Genomic DNA, 19,270 nt, shown 5'->3' with positions numbered 1-19,270 from the left:
CATCGTATGACATTTCTGTGTATTTTGTTTTAGCTTCCACCTACCAAAGGACATATGCACAGAAATCTCAAAACAACAACTACAACAACACCAAGAGGAGATTTGACGAGTCAGCCCGACATGTCCACCGCTGGGCCCTTAGACAAGAAAAACATGACCACTGATCCCTTCGAGTATCCCATGGCACAAGCGTGGAATATGCTTTTTTGTGACAGACAGCTGAAAAATAACAAGCAATATCAGGTGCCTTTCGAATGTTTCACAACAATTTCCGCCATTTTGTTTTTCTTAAAGAGACTTATCTAAGGACAACCAAAGGGACTCGGTCAGCTGGCCCTGAAAAATCTGTGTCTGTCTGCCATTGGTTGACTCGCGAAGTCCCTTTGCTGGATAATTTTTATGTACTTTTATTTTCCTCCTCTTTGTTTTTAACAGGAATTACTTATGATCTCATGTCTCCTATCTATGACTCCTATTCATGTTGGAGCTGATCATTTCAAACCTACATTGTGAAACAAAATGCCCGGACAGTTATTGAAGGGGAAAAGAGTCAAGGCAATAGCAACATACTGTATGTAAATAGGCAACAGTGCAAGGCTCAAATAATTTAAATAATCAGTACATCGCATTAAAACAATTTAAAACTGTTAAGACTTTCTCCTTCAGAGAGTCTGATTACAGCTCCATAAGGGGCTCAAACGTCCAGAGCTAGACAAGCATAGAATTTACAACAAAAACAAATAATGTGACAGCCGCAAAGCAAGGTTTTATCTAAAATATCAAATGTCAGTGTTAGATGTACAAATAAATCACAGATCGTGCACAAGCTTCTGTGATGTGACATTTTAAGTTTTCAAACAAGGGTCACGCTTCCTGCAGAAATCCGCAGATTATATACTGTGTAGGGAAAACTGTGATCTGTACTGACTATGCAAAAGAGCAAGCCAAGAGGACTGCATATCTGCCCCAATCAGATTTCAAATTTCTGGCGCACAAGATATGGGAGGGGCTTTTTTGAACTGCATTATGAACCACACATACAAAATATAAGTAAATATATGAATCTACATTTTAAATTGTTTTCTTATAGAATTTATAATAAGTTAATAATTGGGTTCATGTTTGTGTATATAACCATTTTAATATGTTTGTTTCATGTGTGGTATGATAAAAAAAAAGCTGCCAGAAAACTTTGTTTGAATGTTAGTGCCTGACTGTTGCTTCCAGGGAACTTCCTACTATGACGTTAGCAATTAAAGTGAAACCATAGAGATTCAGCTTATTGGATATTCTACACAAGGGTAAGGGGAATTTTTTATAAAGATAATATAAATTTTTATTAACATCCACTATTTGCTTCTGAATTTTATTTTTTATTTAACCTTTATTTACCCGGGGTAGGTTCGCTGAGCACGGATGCTCTTTTGCGGGAACGCCCTGCTTCACACTCATACACATTCAGACCTGCGAGCTGCCCAGTACAACCCACAATCCTCTATTGTTGGCCACTGAGCAGCTCCACTGGAGGGAGAGGACATTTTTTTAGCCAATTGAATTAGGGGATGATTAGGTGGCAAGTTTTTGTGAGAGCCAGATCTGGGATTTTAGCCAGGACACCGGGGAACCCCCAACACATTGCGATAAGTGTCATGGGATCTTTAATGACCACAGTGAGTCAGGACCTCGGTTTATCATCTCATCCGAAAGATGGCATCTCCTACAGCACAGTGTCCCCGTCACTGCACTGGGGCATTGGGGTTTATTTGACCAGAGGGAAGATTGCCCCCTGCTGGCCCACCAACTTAGTATTCCCTGGTGGTCTCCTATCCAAGTACTAACCAAGCCTACACTTGCTTAGCTTCAGCCAGTCGGCAGGAGCAGATTGCGTGGTGGTATGGCTGCTGGTGAATTCCTTGCTATGTTAATAGAAAACTGCTATTTCGCCTTCATATTTAAAAGTGACTTTGCTTTGCCAATAACCAAGGGTCTTAATGTGTGAAAGCTGCTCAGGCTGTATTTACACTTTTTATTTTATGACAATGTATTAAAACCATGATTAATAGAATGTACTATGTGGAAAAAAAACTCAGAGAGACTTGAACAATTGCTTTTGATGAGAGCTGCAAATAATTTATTTTAACACTTTTTCACATGTCTAGGTATCTTGGAGAAGCAATCATATATATACATGGCACATTTTTGATAGAGATGCAGAAATATATTTATGCAGTACAGGTGATTGGTGAAAACACAAGGCCTCATTACAGTTTATCCTAAATGTGATTGTTTTTTAATTAGAATGATGAATCAAAATATGCCCTGCACTTTTTATTCTAAAGTGATGCCTTTCATCAGTTGTGCCAGGCTTGATGCTATGGAAGTGCTGAATAATGGTACTATTTTTACAGTAGAAAAGCATGTTGAGGATAGACTTGAACTGAGGCCAAAATGCCATTGTAATAAAGATGGTGCTGTCACATTCATTCATAAAGATGTAGATGATGTAGTCTGGGCTTAGTTTGGAAACCAAAGCCCCAAACTCACTGTGTCCATCAGTAAACCATCTGTGGCTCAACACTGAAACCTTTTTATAAACTTGTGTTGCTCAAGGGATTCAAGCCGATTCATTTGTCTCGTCCCCACCAGCAATGTCCTTAATTAAACCTGTTTGTTTGTTTCTTTTATTTTCTTCTTTTTTGTCTTGTGTTTTATCATTAAAATGCACATGTATTTGTATTTATATCATAACTTTATTGTATAATGTGAATGTCTGGGATGTTTGTGAATTATGCTTTGTAAAGACTTTTACCTTTTTGTACATGCTCTATGTCACCAAAGAAGGCCACCCATTTTAATACATTATTTTGTGTCTATTTTCTGTTTACACTCATGGTAGGAATATCAACACACATGCCAACATTACATTACATTACATGTATTTGGCAGACACTTTTATCCAAGGCAATGTACAGTAAGTGCATACTGAAGGTAATTAGAACAACTACAAAACACAGGTCCGATAAGGTATAATACTCATTATGTAACATATGATAATACAGTTGATCTTTTATATACAATTGGACTAGCAACCAGCTGAGCACTGCTCAGTTATTTTGATTGTTTCACATTGAAACAGGCAAAAATAAATAAATAAAGAAAAAAAATGTAGAAAGTAAAAAAAAAAAACAGGTTTACCCAGCCCTCAGATGCACTAATAAAATCAACTATTATCACATGTAAGTGAAGAACATTAAATCAATACCAATTTTCCCAACATAAAGCAATTTGTAAACTCTGAAAACGGAGAGATTGCAGATTTTAAAAAAAAAGATAAATTCACTGCAACATTCCAATGGAAACGTGTCCGTCTCGATATAGCATGACACTAAGACACAATATCGGATACATTATTAACAGAAACCTCAGAACCAGCTTGGTGTATTGGTACATGGATGCCTAAATTTTTGTTGTGAAGCTAAAATGCTAAGGAAACAGTTTGCCTGAAATGTGCATTATCAGCTGAAGAATTCAACCAAGAAGAACAGCACCCATAATACAACCGGATTTGTTGGGCCTGATTTTCTGCTACCCGGCCCCAATGAACTTTTGGCCACTGGGCCTGGACTCAACAGGTCCGTTAGGTAAACCATGCTTGCACATTAGGGTTTGGCTAGTGTTAGATTTAGGGTTAGGAAAATGGAAAGTAATATGGTTGAAGCAAGATTTCGGTTGTGTTCAGAAGCTTTGGAAAAGGTTAAGACATGAGAGAGTCCTTCATTTTGGATTATCCAAATTTTTTTCACAAGTATAACCATACTTAATTGGATTTTTTTTCCAATTAAGTACTTTTTTACAACAACAAAAAAAAAAAAGACTTCAAACACATTACTTTGTATTGGTTTCATTGAATTGATTATATTTCAGTTGTTTTTCATCAATCTTGATGCAAGAATCTGATATTTCAAAGAACTCCTTGGACTAGAATTATATTTTTGGTTTCTAATGAAGGTTAGGCTAGGGTTATTGTCAGGATTAGGATTACAATTAGGATTAGGGTTTGGATTTAGGGTTAGGTTAGGAAAAAATCTTTCTGTCCCAAGTTACTCCTTGTGAGTGCCCCTTGGGGGAAAAAATGATTGTATTGGCCATTCAGTGTACTGGAGGAAGAATTTGGTCCCTCTTGTGTTGAAGTATTGTGTGTTTACTTAGACCTCCTGGGAATCTGGTGTTAGTGCATGTAGATTTGGTGGGCCAATTGCTGTGTGCCATGGGAATGAAAACTATCTTCATATTTTAGCTTTTATTTTTAAAATTGAGGTATTCATAAAACGGTTTAGCATGGTGTTATGGGCCGATAATATCATGACAGAGCATTTTCCTATCATAAATGAGAGTTACCGGCTGAATTTACCATTAGTGAGGCATCACTACCCCCTAGTGATCATTTGCATATGTGAAATCAATTCATAAAAGAACATTGCGATGCAAAAAAATACACCTGCTCTAGTCAGCAGGTATATTTGTACGTAGCGTAGCGTCAGGGGTTCACATCGACTTTTTTTACTTTCTTCTGTGAAGTAAGCAGCTTTGCTGTTGGTTTTGTTAGATATTGTCTATTTGTTAGACAGTCAGCATGTTCTGATGTTCATCATACAATTTATTAAGAATCGTAGGAACCGGCCTGCTCAGACAGGCAGGAAACAGTTGGGGGCTTTCATTTATGACAGTTCCTTTGAGCCACTGCAGTAGTTTGTGTTTTTTGGAGACTATGCAAATGTCCCTACACAGAGATAACACAATGAGCAATAACACCCAAAAGATACAGTAGTGAATCATCGACCGCTGGAATATGCATATTGCCCTAAAGTGATCTTTTTCTCCGTTCTGAAACCTGCAGTGTTCTTTGTGTAACCACAAAGAATGCTTAAACAGTTGCTCACATGTTCTTAAGATAATCAAATATTAATACAATCAGAGAAAACACTGATGTACACAAGGATTAAGGACAGATACAATTACACCAATTTCTGTTTTAAGTTGTTTTATTTTTTGAGTTGACTTTGGGTCAAAAGGTATTTTACATAGATACAAACAATACTTTGACAAAGTACTGTTTTATGTACACAAAACAAATTAGAAAATAAATATTTGTTTTTGTGTGTCATGGCTTTCAAGCATATTTTTTGAAATTACGTTGCCTGGGATAAGTCGACCCATTTCTGTCAGTCAACCAGTTTCTACCAGAAGAGTTGCCAGATGGGGAAAAAAAAGCAAGCACAATTAAGCTAGCATGGGCACAATCAGCAACAAGAACTCAGTGTTGGCACATTTCTTACCCAGTTTCTTGTTTATTATTTTATAGCAAAATTATTTTCTGCTGGCTACTCCTAGTGGCTAGGGTTACAATGTTATCAGACAGTGAATCCTGTTTCTTACCCTACACTTCCAAAAATGTGATTCAAAAAAAAAAAAAAAAATTCAATACCTAAGTAGCCTACTTGGGAGGGAGGATTATGGAATTTTTTCATGACTAACAAATATTAAGCTGCTTTAAAAAAAAGAAAAAGGTCTGTTTCTGTCCAGCAGTTGATTTTGGTAACTGCCCTGAGTTCAAGATATACACTGCTTAGATTGCCTTTGTATTATCAATAAAAAACTGTCACAGGAAAGCTACTCAAAGATAACCTGATACTTACATGGGAGCTACAACAGATTATTGTTATACATGTTTTTGAAATGTATATCTTTACAACGAGTATCAAACGAACCGATGAGCACCACAGTATCCCTCTGTCTTATATTTTGCACCATTAATGCCTGTTAGGACTAGAAGAGAGGGAATGGAAAATCAAGAAGAACAATACCCCCCATTCACACAGCGAGCAATTTGTTTGACCAGTTGCCAAAAGTACATTTATTTTCTATCAAGCTGAGCGACGGCCAGTGACCAGAACAACTGTGCAACTAAGAGACAAAAGTTGCCAGAGAAAAGTTGCCCGAGACTAAACAGCCAATCAGGTTCCTCGCTCCCCATTTTTCTAACCAATATGATACCAATTGTTCCACATGGCTTCACTCATTGTAATAGAACAGCTAAAAATGTAAAGGATAGGTTATGGCAAATATGTTGCCTGCCCAACCAAAATCAGTCACATTAACCCAAAAACACTTTGTTGAGTTTTACACCACTAGAGAGACGGTGAACTAGCTAGCTATGGCTAACAATCTATCTCTCTCACAAGCTAGCTAGCTAGGGAGACAGATAGAGAGATGGGGGCGACATAGCTCAGGAGGTAAGAGCGGTTGTCTGGCAGTCGAAGGGTTGCCGGTTCGTTCCCCCGCCCTGGGCGTGTCGAAGTGTCCCTAATTGCTCCCAACGAGCTGACTGGTACCTTGCATGGCAGCCTTTCACTGTTGGTGTGTGAATGGGTGAATGAGAGTCATCAATTGTAAAGCACTTTGGATAAAATCGCTATATAAATGCAGTCTATTTACTAACGAGAGTGCAGTAACAGGTAATAATTATCAGGTGTAACTATAGCAACTTAAAGGATAGGCTATATGGTAAATATACATCTTCGATACATTGTGAAGGCCAATGTTTCTATTCATTAAAAATGTGCAGCTGCACGAGGACACAATGGGAAACCCTTGCCCCTACCTCAGCCTAGAACACTTGAGCGACCGGTCGACCAAGTTGCTCGCTGTGTGAAGGTGGGGTAAGTTCCGCCATCTGTCTACATTAGACTTGTGTAAACCAATTGTGCCAACCATAATTTAATGCAGTCAGCAGTTGCAGTGAAATTAATCATCAGCAGCACATTACTTGTTGCCAGAGACCCTGCTCAGCTCTTTAGTTCCAGTGTTTGTAATAGCCCCAAGTGCTTGACGTACATTTCAGAACTCAGGATGAGTCGACAGTATTCATTCCCATTGCAAAGCAATGATGACATATATAGGCAGTGGGAACAATATATTTGATACCGTGCTGCTAAGTTGTAGTTGATAGCTTTTGTTTTTTTCTTTTGCTGTCCTCAGTTAAATGATTGCTGGATTTGCTGCCACGCACTACCCATTCATGTACATACATTTTTTTTGTTATTAACTGTACTGGGTACACAGCTGAGCACTGCATATAACAGACAAAAGTGACAACATGGAAGAAAATGTAATCTTAAGAAATATATATATTACAATAAAAGAGAACACTGGAACAAAGGAATACATGCCTCTTTGTCTGAAAAAAGTACAGGATAATAGACAAATGCAAATCCTATATATCTATGGCTTTTCTGTTTTATTCATATTGTATGTAGTAATATGATAATGATATAAATATACCAGTTTGGTCCACAGACATAACAATTTACTTGAAAACAAAATACACAAAAGTTTGACCATAGTACATCACACATAATAGCACCCCAAAGAGATGTTACATATAAGACAACAAAGGTGCTTATTACTTATTGTGCTAGTTTGTACATAAAGTCCAAGGTCTCTGAACATAAAAAAAACTTTAATACCGATCCGTCTTCTGCCCATTTAGAATTTTGCACATGTACTAAAATGCCAAATTTATTGAAAACCAACAACACTAAGTGCCCAAGCATATCAGTTCCCACTTTGAGAAGCTTTACTGTTTTTGTTTTATTTTTTGTCCAGTCCAAACAAATTCCCCAAGCTAATATATGCCCGATTTCATAGAATTACATCGATTATGGGAGGATACCAGGTTGATGTGACTCCATGCTTTTATCTGCCCTGTACCCTCTTCCCCACCCAACCGGCCCCACTCCCACTCCCTCCCACCCCAATTTCCTCTATACTATTTTATATAGACCTTCTGATAAAATTACATTAATTTAAAATATCTGAGAATGATTAACAATGAAATAACAGTTTGTTTCAGTTTCTGTTTCAGTTTACAAAAATGTTGTGTACATTACTGTATGAAAATGATCGATTATCCATTCACCTTCTTACTATGGTATTAGAAAACAAAAGGGATGTTATCACAGTTTGAATGCGTTCGTACTAGTTTAAGTCTAGCTTCCACTTGTGTTTCGTTCTGCCATTTTTTTTTTTTTTTGTTTTGCTTTGTTTTGTTTTGTTTTGCTCAGGTGTTGCATTATTTGTAGGCCTTGAAGCAGTAGGCACCATAGAGCTTGTGCTTCTTGTCAGGGAAGCCTCCGAACCGTACGGCCGCCTCCGTGGGGCTGCAGCGCCTCCTTGGGCGGGTGATGGGGTAGCGCACGCTGCCATCGGCCAGCCAGCCTGAGTCGCAGCGGTCGTAGCCTAGCAGCTTCCAGGCTGCAAACATCTGTCCCACCTTGGCGATCTGAGCGCCATCCTTCCGACACGCTTGCACGGCCTCATCATATGTCAGCTTGGTTGGGTGTATCAAGTAATAGAATCGCCCTGGAGAAAATGACGAAAGATTACCAAAAAAATAAATAAACAAATAAAAAACCACTCACATGCAGAGCCCCACATTCTAACATCATAACATACCACCTCCTCAACTTTCTGCCACGGCAACCCTACTTTTAGATAACAGGGACTCATGATGTTCTATGATGAGTACATCTGTTAATCTGTAGTTATTACACATTGCGCAATACTTGATTCTGATGGTAACAAATGACAACGGTGAATGATAAAGGTCAAACTTTCACATACAATTAGTAACTTCATCTGCACCAAAGTGCAGAACCTTGTTGTCAATCCTGACGTCATTTCAACATGCCAATTTTCTAGCCCCTGACAACTCCCCTCACCCCCACCCCACTTCGAAACTTGTTCCAGCACCACTGTCTTAAACCAAGTTATAGAAGAACCATACTGAAGTTACAGTATATGAAGTCTGGGCCAGAGGCTGAAGTGAATATCTCCGAACGGGGAACAGAAGAAATATATCCCTTCCTAACCAGGTAAAGCACTGTAAATTCATTCCTGCTTTCAGTTCATCTTTATTTCATAGAAAAAGTAAGGGTTCTTGTGGTTGGGGCTCACCTCTGTAGTTGGACGTAAAGCAGAACACGTCATAGCGGTTCTTCTCCTTGTCGCGTATACCGTAGTTCCTGACACCGGGCACGGTGTCCTTGCCCCCACAGGGCTCCCGGGGTGTGGTTATGGGGTACTGCACGGACCCGTCACTCAGCCAGCCTGCATTGCACCAGTCCAGCCCCCCTCTCCAGGCGTCGTATAGCTGGTCGAAGGAGGCTATGACCGCGTCCTGGTCCTGGCAAGCCTTCTCCGCGTCGTGGAAGTTCAGGTTGTAGCGTCCCAGCCGTGGGAAATAGGGGAACACAATCCCTGCCAAATTACATGCAGGTGTGGATGAATGTTCCCCCATGTTTGAGGATATACCATACATTGATTAAATATCTCTAATTATACTGCAAATATAATATCTATTGTATTACATTGCATACATTTTATGTGGCAGATGCTTTCATCCAAAGCGATGTACAATAAGTGCATACCGAAAGTAGTTGGAACAACTAGAGAACACAGGTCCAGTAAGGTACAATTCTCCTTAAGTATCAGTTATTCATATGAACATCAAGTCAAGTTCAGTGAATAAACATGGGCTAGGTCAGGAAAGTTATGGCAATCAAACTAGAAGTGAGGCATGATAAAGGCACGATAAAGAGCTACAACATCAAGCTATATTAATATACTGACTGACCAGCAGATTCATGACATTTGGAATATAAACATGTGAGTAGGCATGTATCTTAAAATATAAAAATATATTTTATGTTGCAATATTCACAACATATATTTTCACACATTCTTTAAAATGTTTTTGGGAATGCTACCAATTATTTTAATGTACATTCTTATATTGCAGTCCATTTGGTTTCCACAAGAGCTATGTTAGATCTGATTATCTACATTTGCAAGAGTGAAATGAACAGTTGTTCAATGTTTCTTTATTTTGGAGAAAATGGGAAACCTTTGATTTTGTATTTTAGGGGAAGATGGTGGAGTGGAGCCAGAGGCACAGGGGTAGCAACCTCCAGTTATTTTAGTGTGACACTTCTTCCCAGCAGCCAATGCAGGAAGGTCCACTAAATATAGCACCTACGAGATCCTACAGTACAAGAACAGGCTGTTAAAAATTATTTACAAGGTAAACAAGAATCATGTTTTCCTGTGATGAAGACTGCTTCTTTTGGACCAGGCCATTTGGCTGTGCCGGTAATCCGTTACCGAGTAACCACAGCAACATGCCCTTATGACGGTAAAAACCAATTAACAATCAGTTTTAAAAAAAAGGTCTTTCATTTATTTATTTTGCGCATACCATAGCAAGACATTAGCATAGCTACTATTCCCACTGGGCACATAAGAACATTTAAATATTTTGGGTGGTAGCCTAAATTAATAGCACCTTTATTGTAACTAAAGTAGCGTGCACTGTGCCCACCAGAAAAAAAAGACTAATGTGAAGACTTGGATTCATTAAAAATCACTCCCTAACATTAACTCACAATTAAATCCAACTGTTGAGTTTGTTTTATTCACGGAGATGGTTGACAATTTCAGCACATAAAAATTAACAAACGGTTTGTAAAAAGTTAACTTGATTTATCTAAGTGGGCAATTAGTTGACATATCATGTCTGAATCCAGTCCCAGATCTCAAAAAGAATGTTTAAACTCAGCACTATCATGTCTTCTGAGGCCAGTATGCACTGACAGTGTTAAAACTGCATGATATGTGAAAATGAATTAATTCTATTTAAGGCTCATCCTCCCACTGGCTCATAACTGAAAATTACAGTGTGATTAAACCTGATCCCCAGTCAAAGCTGGTTGGGCCAAGCTTTTTTTTTGTCCTGCCCAATTTGAAATTGTCACCTGAGTCTCTTGAGTATCACTTGTAAAGAGGTAGAAAGTAAAAAAGACATGTCAACGCCAACTCTTTTATAAAGAGTTGATCCCTGTAAAAATCCTCTGTGGATTTGGTTTGCCTTTTGGCTGCAGTGCCTTTTGGCTTCAGTGGGAGTTACTCTAGCAGCTTACAGTAGATGCCCAGGCTCAACAAAGTAGTGTAGATGTCCACCATACAGGCTTCTCCCTCCGCTGGTGCCCCACTGAACGCAGAGACCATTAAAGCAGCAAAGGACTCCAGCATTGGCTTCAGCCTGATCACAGTGTAGGTGTTACTGCATGTCTCTGGATGATTGCAATTCCAGGACAGTGTTTGTGCTGAGGCTAGTGGGAGTCTGTCAGGGAATTTGAGAGAGAATATATTTCATTTTTCTATACTACTTACTGAATACGTTGCTGCTGATGTATGGTGAGTTTCTGAAGGCTAATTACTGTGGGTGCTCTGGGGTTGTCCCTCTGAGAGGATTCAGTTCAGAAAGTGCAATATCATGTGTAAACTGGATCGATTGGAGACCCCCCCCCCCCTCCTCCCCCCCATCTTAGTCAGTGATAGTGCATGCAAAAAACCACCAGCATGTCCTTCACAGTAACATTTTTTTAATCCAAAGTTATGATTAAAAATACTTTTTCTTCACAACTATGTGTGTGGTGAGAGAGAGAGAAAGAGTGCAGATGATTTTAATGCTGCATTGTGGTTGCTGTTCTCCCTGAAACACCCTGATAGCACAACCAAACGCCTAGTTTTTTTTAAACATCAGTCCTGTATAACGAAATACTAAATGGTAAAAACCACCTGACTTGAACATGTCAAGTATACTAGGATACCACTGAGCCACCCTGTCATTATATTATTTAGTTGTGCATTTAATGAATCTATAATTCTGTATGTACTCACGCACAGCCATGAACAGCAGCACATTAATAGTGTTCAGCTATTTCAAATATCTCCTGCTGTGACACAAGTACTTGGCACTAGTACACTTGGTAATATTACTAGTGTTATTATTGTTACTGTACAATATTAAGCAGCATATATGATTGTGTTACACTGTGTAGGGCAGTTCACAGAAGTCTGCTTCTTATCAGACCCCAAAGGAAAACAGTCTGTTTACTGTGGTGACAGGGAGTTAGCAGGAAAAGTGGAAACATGGAATGGTTCGAGAAACCTCGTCAACACGGTCTATTGCATACATATAGCCACTGAACTACACACACAATTTGCACCATTGTATATTGCCATTATTAACACACTGTACAATAAATTGCATTTACTTTAACCTGGCATTTCTCCAACTCTTACCACTGCACACCTTGCAGTTTTATGGTCCCAACATGCACATAGAACTCATGATATCTGCACCCCGTAGTCACTCACCTATACATTAGTGTCATAGCAGGATATACAATTGTAGTCTACACAAGCCAGAGGCACGTCCGCGTCTACCAAGATAGATAGCAATCTGTATAGAGCCACATGACTGGCAGAAAACAGACTCCTCTGTCTATGCATAACTGTTAGCACAGAGGAAAGGTTAAAACACTATTTTGGTGCCATATAATCGAGATACCGTTAAATTAATCCTGTTCCAGTAGCACCAGGAAAGATTAAACATATTCCTTCGCCACTCAGATTCTTCCTCTTTGGTGTCAGAGGGGTTTCTTACAGTTGGTGACCATGACATGATAAGTTCTGGTTTATTTCACTTGGTGACCTTGATGCGTTTTTTGGTGTGTCTGAAGGGTTTCTTACAACAGCACGTAATTTAACCTTGAACAACACCTTAATATTGTACATTGATCAATTTCATGCTCAATCCAATATATTGTCAACTGCCAATGTTTTTTTAAATATATATATTTTTAAAGATATGTACATACAAATGTTCTTGATAGAATATGTGTATGCCAATAAGTGAGAGCATCAGTCATTGGAAAACCCTGCAAAACCGAAGCTGAAACCTGTGTTCCTCATTTTAACCACCCTCCCCCCTGAGCGATGTATGGTTGCTTCAAGTTGAATAACATTATTTTTAATGCTTTCCATGTTTTGTGCTTGTCATGCAAAATTGTTATCAGTGAAATGTAAATTTTCTCTCTGAGGGACAAAGGAGTTTTCATTTATTCATTAAGTTCTTCAACTATGGTTCACTGCCAGCTTTCGAGAATGTGGTCAACATACGTCCTCAATTCCAATAATTTATGCAAGAATATTTGGTGCCCAACACCAGGATATGAGAAACACCTTCTAATACAGGTGAGTGAGCAGAGGCAAGTCTAAAATGACAGTGGGATGCTGGGAAATTACCTTGTAGATCCAGGGCCACTACCCCAGTGCCATCCTCCAGCCCATCAATGATCTCGCACTTGTACTTGCCGTAGTCTTCCAGTGTGAGCTCGGTGATAACCAGGGACGCATCATTCTCACCGGACCCTTGGAGGAAGACCCTTCCGTGGAACCTGCCGTAGCTTTTCTTGTGGAAGCCCATGGCCACAAACACGTCATCCTCCTTCAGGTAGTCAGAGGTCAACTTGGTCCACTTGATTCTCAGTTTGGGGTTGGGGGGTGCCGTGTCCTCACGGATGAACTTGCAGGGCAGGGTGGCATTACCTCCACGGCGAGACACCACTTTGGCCTGCTCTGTCATCACTGAGAGGCGGGGGCCATTTTCTGAAATGTAAAAAACCCACAGAGGGAAGGTTATGTACTGTAGAGATGCCAATGTATGATATTGAAAATTAAGATTGGCATAATCATATTACTGGTTCAGCAAACAGTACAATTAGTAAAATGTTGAGTATTAATTCAATCTGAAAGAGTTCATATTAGGCCAATAGGGAGAGCGAAATGTATTCCCTCAGAGTTGATTAAGCACCAAACCATTTGACTGTGCGTTCTCCAGGGCAACATACTTAACTTAATTTTAATGTATTGTCCAAAAGGAGGACATTCACTAGAGGGTGGTTATATGGAGATCATGGTTATATTACATTATTTGCTTGGCAGATGCTGTCTTCCACTGCAGCTGGCTTGGCTTACAGTTTTTAAAAACATGCCTGTTAGGCAGGGTGATGTAGCTAGGAAGAAAATTATAGTTGGACATTATACCTTGCCAAGAGGCACAGTCTTTTGGAAATGCAGTAATTTCATTGCATTGTAGAGAATAAAACAAGGGTTCAATTTTCATGCCCAGCAAGTAAGCACTTTACCTCCTTAAAAACCCACTTTTTATTTATTTATTTATTTATTTATTTATTTTTATGGAAGCCGTTTTTGTGGAAGGTTAAAGACTTAAGGGTAAAGAAGGAAAGTCCAATTTGGGAATCACACTAGCAACCTTTTGGTCATAAGCCCATCTTCTGGACCACTTCAGCAGGCACCATCTTAGGAGCTAATGGTTTGGAGCTAGAGCTTAAAGGTTCTGAATCCTCAATCATGTGAAATGCCATGTATTCAACTCCTAATCCCAAAGTGAGACCAGAGGAGCGTTTATTTAACTATGGGCCTTTTTTCTTTTCTACCCGTTTGCTATCAAACTTGGCATCAGCTGACACTTCACTTCAGTTAAAACATTCCGTGGTTGTCTTCTCCTAGCGTTCTCCTCACAAGAGAAAATTGGAAGGAGCACAATTTTGGTAAGATTTCCATGAGATGGAGCGCTTATTACTTGATCAAGCAAATTTGCACAGAACATTTTGTTCGGCTGGCAGCCTCAGCATGAAACGACTAACACTGACCATGTGTCGCGTTTCTCTAAACAGAAAACAAAAGCTTTCATTCTCATGGTTAGGCTATTCAACATTAATAAAACATGAACAGCACATAAACATGATTATGTTTATTGCATATGCAGTTGATTATAGAAATGTCGCTCTGCTGAATAAAAATAGCTACAAAGACCAAGCTGATCAAAGGACTTCAGTACCTACTATAACAGGCGGCTATGGAGGCTAACCTTGAATGCAACTCAAAATCAAACGTTTTCACGTATGTACCAATTATGAGATGGTTGTTCCTTATACAGTATATTAAACTCCGGAAGGAAACAATGTTGTGATAGAGGGATCAATGTGTTGGTTATATCTAGATTATGAGTTAGACCTCTCCAGTAAGGAAAAGGAGGCTAGATATTTGACCATGAATATCAAAGAAATGTGGAAGACAGCAATAAGGGCATCAAAGAAACATATTTACTGACAATAGCACATTAAACATCATATTGAGAGTTCCTTCCACAACCTGATACATCCACTGGTCAGTTATAAGATAAATTGTGTGTAAAAATTTCACGATCATGTAATTTGAAACACTACTGTATCAATAACCTGTGTGTCTCAAATGCTAAGAAAAAAGAAATAAATCAATAGATAATTATGCAAGAGCACAAGTGCCAGCATAGTTTACTAATTTACCTCCTGCTAATAATTAAAACACTAGTCATTTATGCTGCATTCAACAATATTTTAGTACCTGCAAGAGTTCATAAATCTAACATAAACATTTTTTAAAGTTATCATATTTGAGCAGTACTGATTTATTTTAGTAGGATAGTAGACCTCTTTAAGAAAGGCACAACTGAAATGCCATGGAACTGTGCTCACTTTAATGTGTTTTTATCACTGTTTGAGATTTCCCATTGCACTGCACATGGTACACAAAGAACAGCATTATTGAGTGATGTTAAATATGTATTGAATCACTGCTTGTGTTACACTTTGTATACACTTTGTTGTACGTTGCTCTGGATAAGAGCGTCTGCCAAATGCCTGTAATCAACTGTTTTGACTCAAGAAACTCACTGTGCACCATTTTCAAGTGGGAATTACAAGCTTTCCGTCAGTACAGTGGTCTAAAATATCTAGGGGTCCAGAAACATATCCAAAATCTCTCCAAAATTGAATAAAATGCGTTTTGTCCATTATAAAGCATATAAATGAGCCCCTTATGAAGATTTAAGATGAAACATTGATATCAGATTAAAGAATAATGCAAGAATATTGTCACACAATGCGGCACAGTACCTAAAAGCTAGGTCTATCAGCAAACATATGGCTTAGCTATGCTCAGAAGTCTTCAATAATAATAGTATTTTCAAATAAATTACAAAACAGCATTTCGTCAGGTACAATGTACTTATACTGCTACCACAGAGTGAATGCGCACGTGAATGCCATGATGAGAACATTTTCGGTTATGCTGACCTATAAAACGCTAAGGGCGACAACGCCGTAAACAACAGGTGTGGTATTACACACAGCTATTTTTGAAGGTACCCAGGCGTCACGAATGCGCATATATTTCATAAACGGATTGTCCAAGACAATATATGACCACTCAGTCTCAAAAGGGACATCTCTATGCATAAAACCAACGCTAAGGTTGTATATCTATTCAATATTTAGTCCCAGATATTGACTGTAGAATGACATGGTATCATTTTTGAAAACTTTTTCTTTTTCATTTCATTATTCATTGAGCAGCGTTTTCACTGGTGTATTGTCATCTTAGGGCTATTGTCGGGTTTATCTTGCCATGACGGAATACGATTTTTGAGTGGTAAAAGAATATTTTTATGAATGCCCAGACAGACAATATTGTCCATTATGTCAAGGGTGTGGGGTGTTTTCTAGATGAGACTGCAGGGAGGGGGTGCGTGTTAAATGAACGACCAGAGCGACAATGGTGGCGCTGCGAAACTCCGTATTCGGCATAGTTGTCGTGTACCATCTACTAATGAAACTAAAACAAAGCGTTTCTGTTTTTAACTCATACTTTGGTTGCAGTAGCACTGACGTCTGAATTCAGTAATCTCGGCATGTCGGTGTGCCGACCGAGGGGCTTTGCGCTAAGAGGTTTAGATCTCTCAAGGATAATTTTCCTCTGAATTCATTTTATACTACATCTCAATTATCTACATTCCTCTACGATACGAGAAGACCAAGAGTGATTTTAAATCCATCATTCCCAGAACGTAAATCCTACTATATCAGATGCTGGAACCTTGCTGTAAACTACAGTGCAGTAATGGTACCACCAGTAATTTGGATAGAGGTCATTTGTTAATTAAATAAGTCAGTGGCGCATATTGGCAGGAAGTAGTTAGTGGCAATATCCCACTAGTTCTACGCAGCTGGAGGCATTGCCTCTGCCTGCAGGTGTCTGCCTGGCCAGGCTCAGAAAACACAAGGAGAGAGATAGAGGAAGTGTCCGATCTACCACAGCTACCCTTGAGTAATCAGACGGTGCAATGCAGAGCAATTGCAGAATTCCCATCCCACAACTCCACCTTAAAAATAAAGAGCAGAGCTTAGGTTTTTGACATTGCAGGTTTTAAGGTCTCATATTTAATGTTGTGCTTTGTTTATTTAAAAAAACCTGTTTAAATAATTCCAGGCTTTAGGCTAGCATTTATATTTTGTATACCCCATTTTAGGGAAAACCATCATAGCCTTTTCAAGCACATGAGAGAAAGAATAGAGGAAGAAGAAGAATGTTGTGTAAAATAAACACATTCGATACAGTGCAATGTAATTCTCTAGTCAGTTAAAAAGCCATTAACTGTCTTTTGGTGATCATGCAATTTCAGTTTCACCCAGTAACATTCTATTCTCTCATTTGATTCGAAACATCTGTTTCTCCAGGAGGGAACAGAGGCCACAGAGAACCACCCCAGTGATTTGGTATCGCTACACACTAAAAATGTGAAGTAATTCATAACATTTTTTGAATAGCACAAAACATACATTTGTGCTATGAGTGACACAAAACACCCACTGCTGAAGGGCATATAAAATTATTTTTCAAATAATTCATTGTATATATATATATATATATAAAAGAAAAAAGTACAGGGCATAAAGAAGCTCCTAAATGTTCGGGCAAGCTGTGGAACAGCAACCTGAACTAACAGGAAAACAAGATCGAGGGAATTGAAGCTAGTCCCATGTTTGAGGTCATCGGGAAAACAGCACTCTTATTCTTCAGCTCAAATCTGAACCATCTGCCCATTTGTAACAACAAATCCTCAAGGTCACAGTGAACGTTTGTCGGCCATTCAAACTGAGTCTAAGCATGGACATGATGTCCTCACGTTGTGAACACTGAGACATGTTCAAGGTGTGTTATGACACTGCACAGGTCTGGATTTATTCAGTTACTTTTACACTACAGGCCTCAAGCAAGTGCTCAAGCAAGTTTAATGAACCCCCCCTTTAAAACATGATGCAGAGAATTTGAAGCTGCAGAAGAGGTCAGCAAGTCAATGTGAAAGTCCACTAGTCAGCAAGTCTCTCCCACGAGAACCTGGGAACTCCCTCTGTCATGGCAGCTGCCCAGGTTGATGACATCATTGGCCCACACAAGCATTACTACACATATTGTAGGAATCAGATTACCCTCCACCAAAAACAATCCTTGTTATTTGTTGTTTTCGTTTTCTTGTATGGCAGAACCTATCAAGGGAAGATCCAGGATGGAATGCATTAAAATGTAAAAAGCTTTGCTAAACATAAATCATCATTAACAGTGGGCATTGTTTTTCTGTTAAAACTCCAGAGAAACTGAGGTTTATTTTTTTCATATAGCTTTATGATTGCTTTAGACTTTGCCATCTGCATCACAAGGTCAACCACACATCCAAACCACATTCTGCTTTTGTGACACAAAGTCAGCGGAACACACGCCAAACTTGAGAGGATACGGCCAACAGATAATGCGGGGATGTGAGAGTAGCGAGACGCCGCTGTCTTATCATTTATTCATCGTCTGTAGTAAAGCAGGCTAGTGCTCAGCTTACACTGTGGGTAGGGTGGTGGTGGTGGTGATTGGGGGGAGGTGGTTAGTGTTGTTTGGGGGGGGGGGGTGGTGGGGTGGGGGGGTTCAGGACGCTGCTGGGAGCACCGCTGAGGTGACGGTGCAGTGGTAGAGATGCACAGTGGCATCGTTTTTTGGCTGCTGCATTAGGGGAGAGAGGCAGTGCTTCACCGCAGTCCTGCTCTGTCCTGTACCCTGTGCTCACACAAACCCCATCCCCCCCAGCACTCTCCCCCAGCTCTCCCCTCCTCCTACCTGAGATGTAGATGGTCCTGTAGTGCTCCAGGTCGCTGTAGGCGTGCTCAAAGCTGTCGGCCAGGCACAGGGAGATGAAGCCGAGGAGAAAGCTGGAGAGAAGTAGGGAGCTCATCTTTGCAGCACCAAGAGGGGGGGCTTCTTCACTGCAAAAGGAGGGTGAGAAACAGGGGATGGTCTGTTTCGCAGATGGGCGATGCACAAAACTTTGATCACAGGATCGCATCCTTTCTACAGCAGAAAGATGGCAAAGAATACCAAAAAGTTTAAAACTACAAGAAAAGTCACTTCTTTTCAATTG

At 39.5% G+C, this 19,270-nt stretch overlaps 2 protein-coding genes across 5 annotated transcripts in view; one reads left to right on the top strand and one right to left on the bottom strand.

Moving 5' to 3' along the window:
- Window positions 1-2,873, top strand: part of vcanb (versican b) — a 46,887-nt gene extending 44,014 nt beyond the window's left edge. For all 4 annotated transcript variants that reach the window (XM_064306851.1, XM_064306849.1, XM_064306848.1 and 1 more), the window contains one exon: window positions 34-2,873. In XM_064306851.1, coding sequence (XP_064162921.1) covers window positions 34-164 — 131 coding nt within the window. In that variant the 3' untranslated portion in view covers window positions 165-2,873. The remainder of the gene's footprint in view (window positions 1-33) is intronic.
- A 2,151-nt stretch (window positions 2,874-5,024) lies between these two features.
- hapln1b (hyaluronan and proteoglycan link protein 1b) overlaps window positions 5,025-19,270 on the bottom strand; it is a 30,812-nt gene continuing 16,566 nt past the window's right edge. The window contains exons 2-5 of the mRNA XM_064306853.1: window positions 18,970-19,115; window positions 13,210-13,572; window positions 9,016-9,318; window positions 5,025-8,421 (exon numbers count right to left, since the gene is read on the bottom strand). Coding sequence (XP_064162923.1) covers window positions 8,132-8,421; window positions 9,016-9,318; window positions 13,210-13,572; window positions 18,970-19,084 — 1,071 coding nt within the window. The 5' untranslated portion in view covers window positions 19,085-19,115 and the 3' untranslated portion in view covers window positions 5,025-8,131. The remainder of the gene's footprint in view (window positions 8,422-9,015; window positions 9,319-13,209; window positions 13,573-18,969; window positions 19,116-19,270) is intronic.

The sequence above is a fragment of the Anguilla rostrata genome, chromosome 14, assembly GCF_018555375.3.
Source record: "Anguilla rostrata isolate EN2019 chromosome 14, ASM1855537v3, whole genome shotgun sequence".
Classification (NCBI taxonomy): domain Eukaryota; kingdom Metazoa; phylum Chordata; class Actinopteri; order Anguilliformes; family Anguillidae; genus Anguilla; species Anguilla rostrata.
This window is presented reverse-complemented; position numbering and strand designations above follow the sequence as displayed.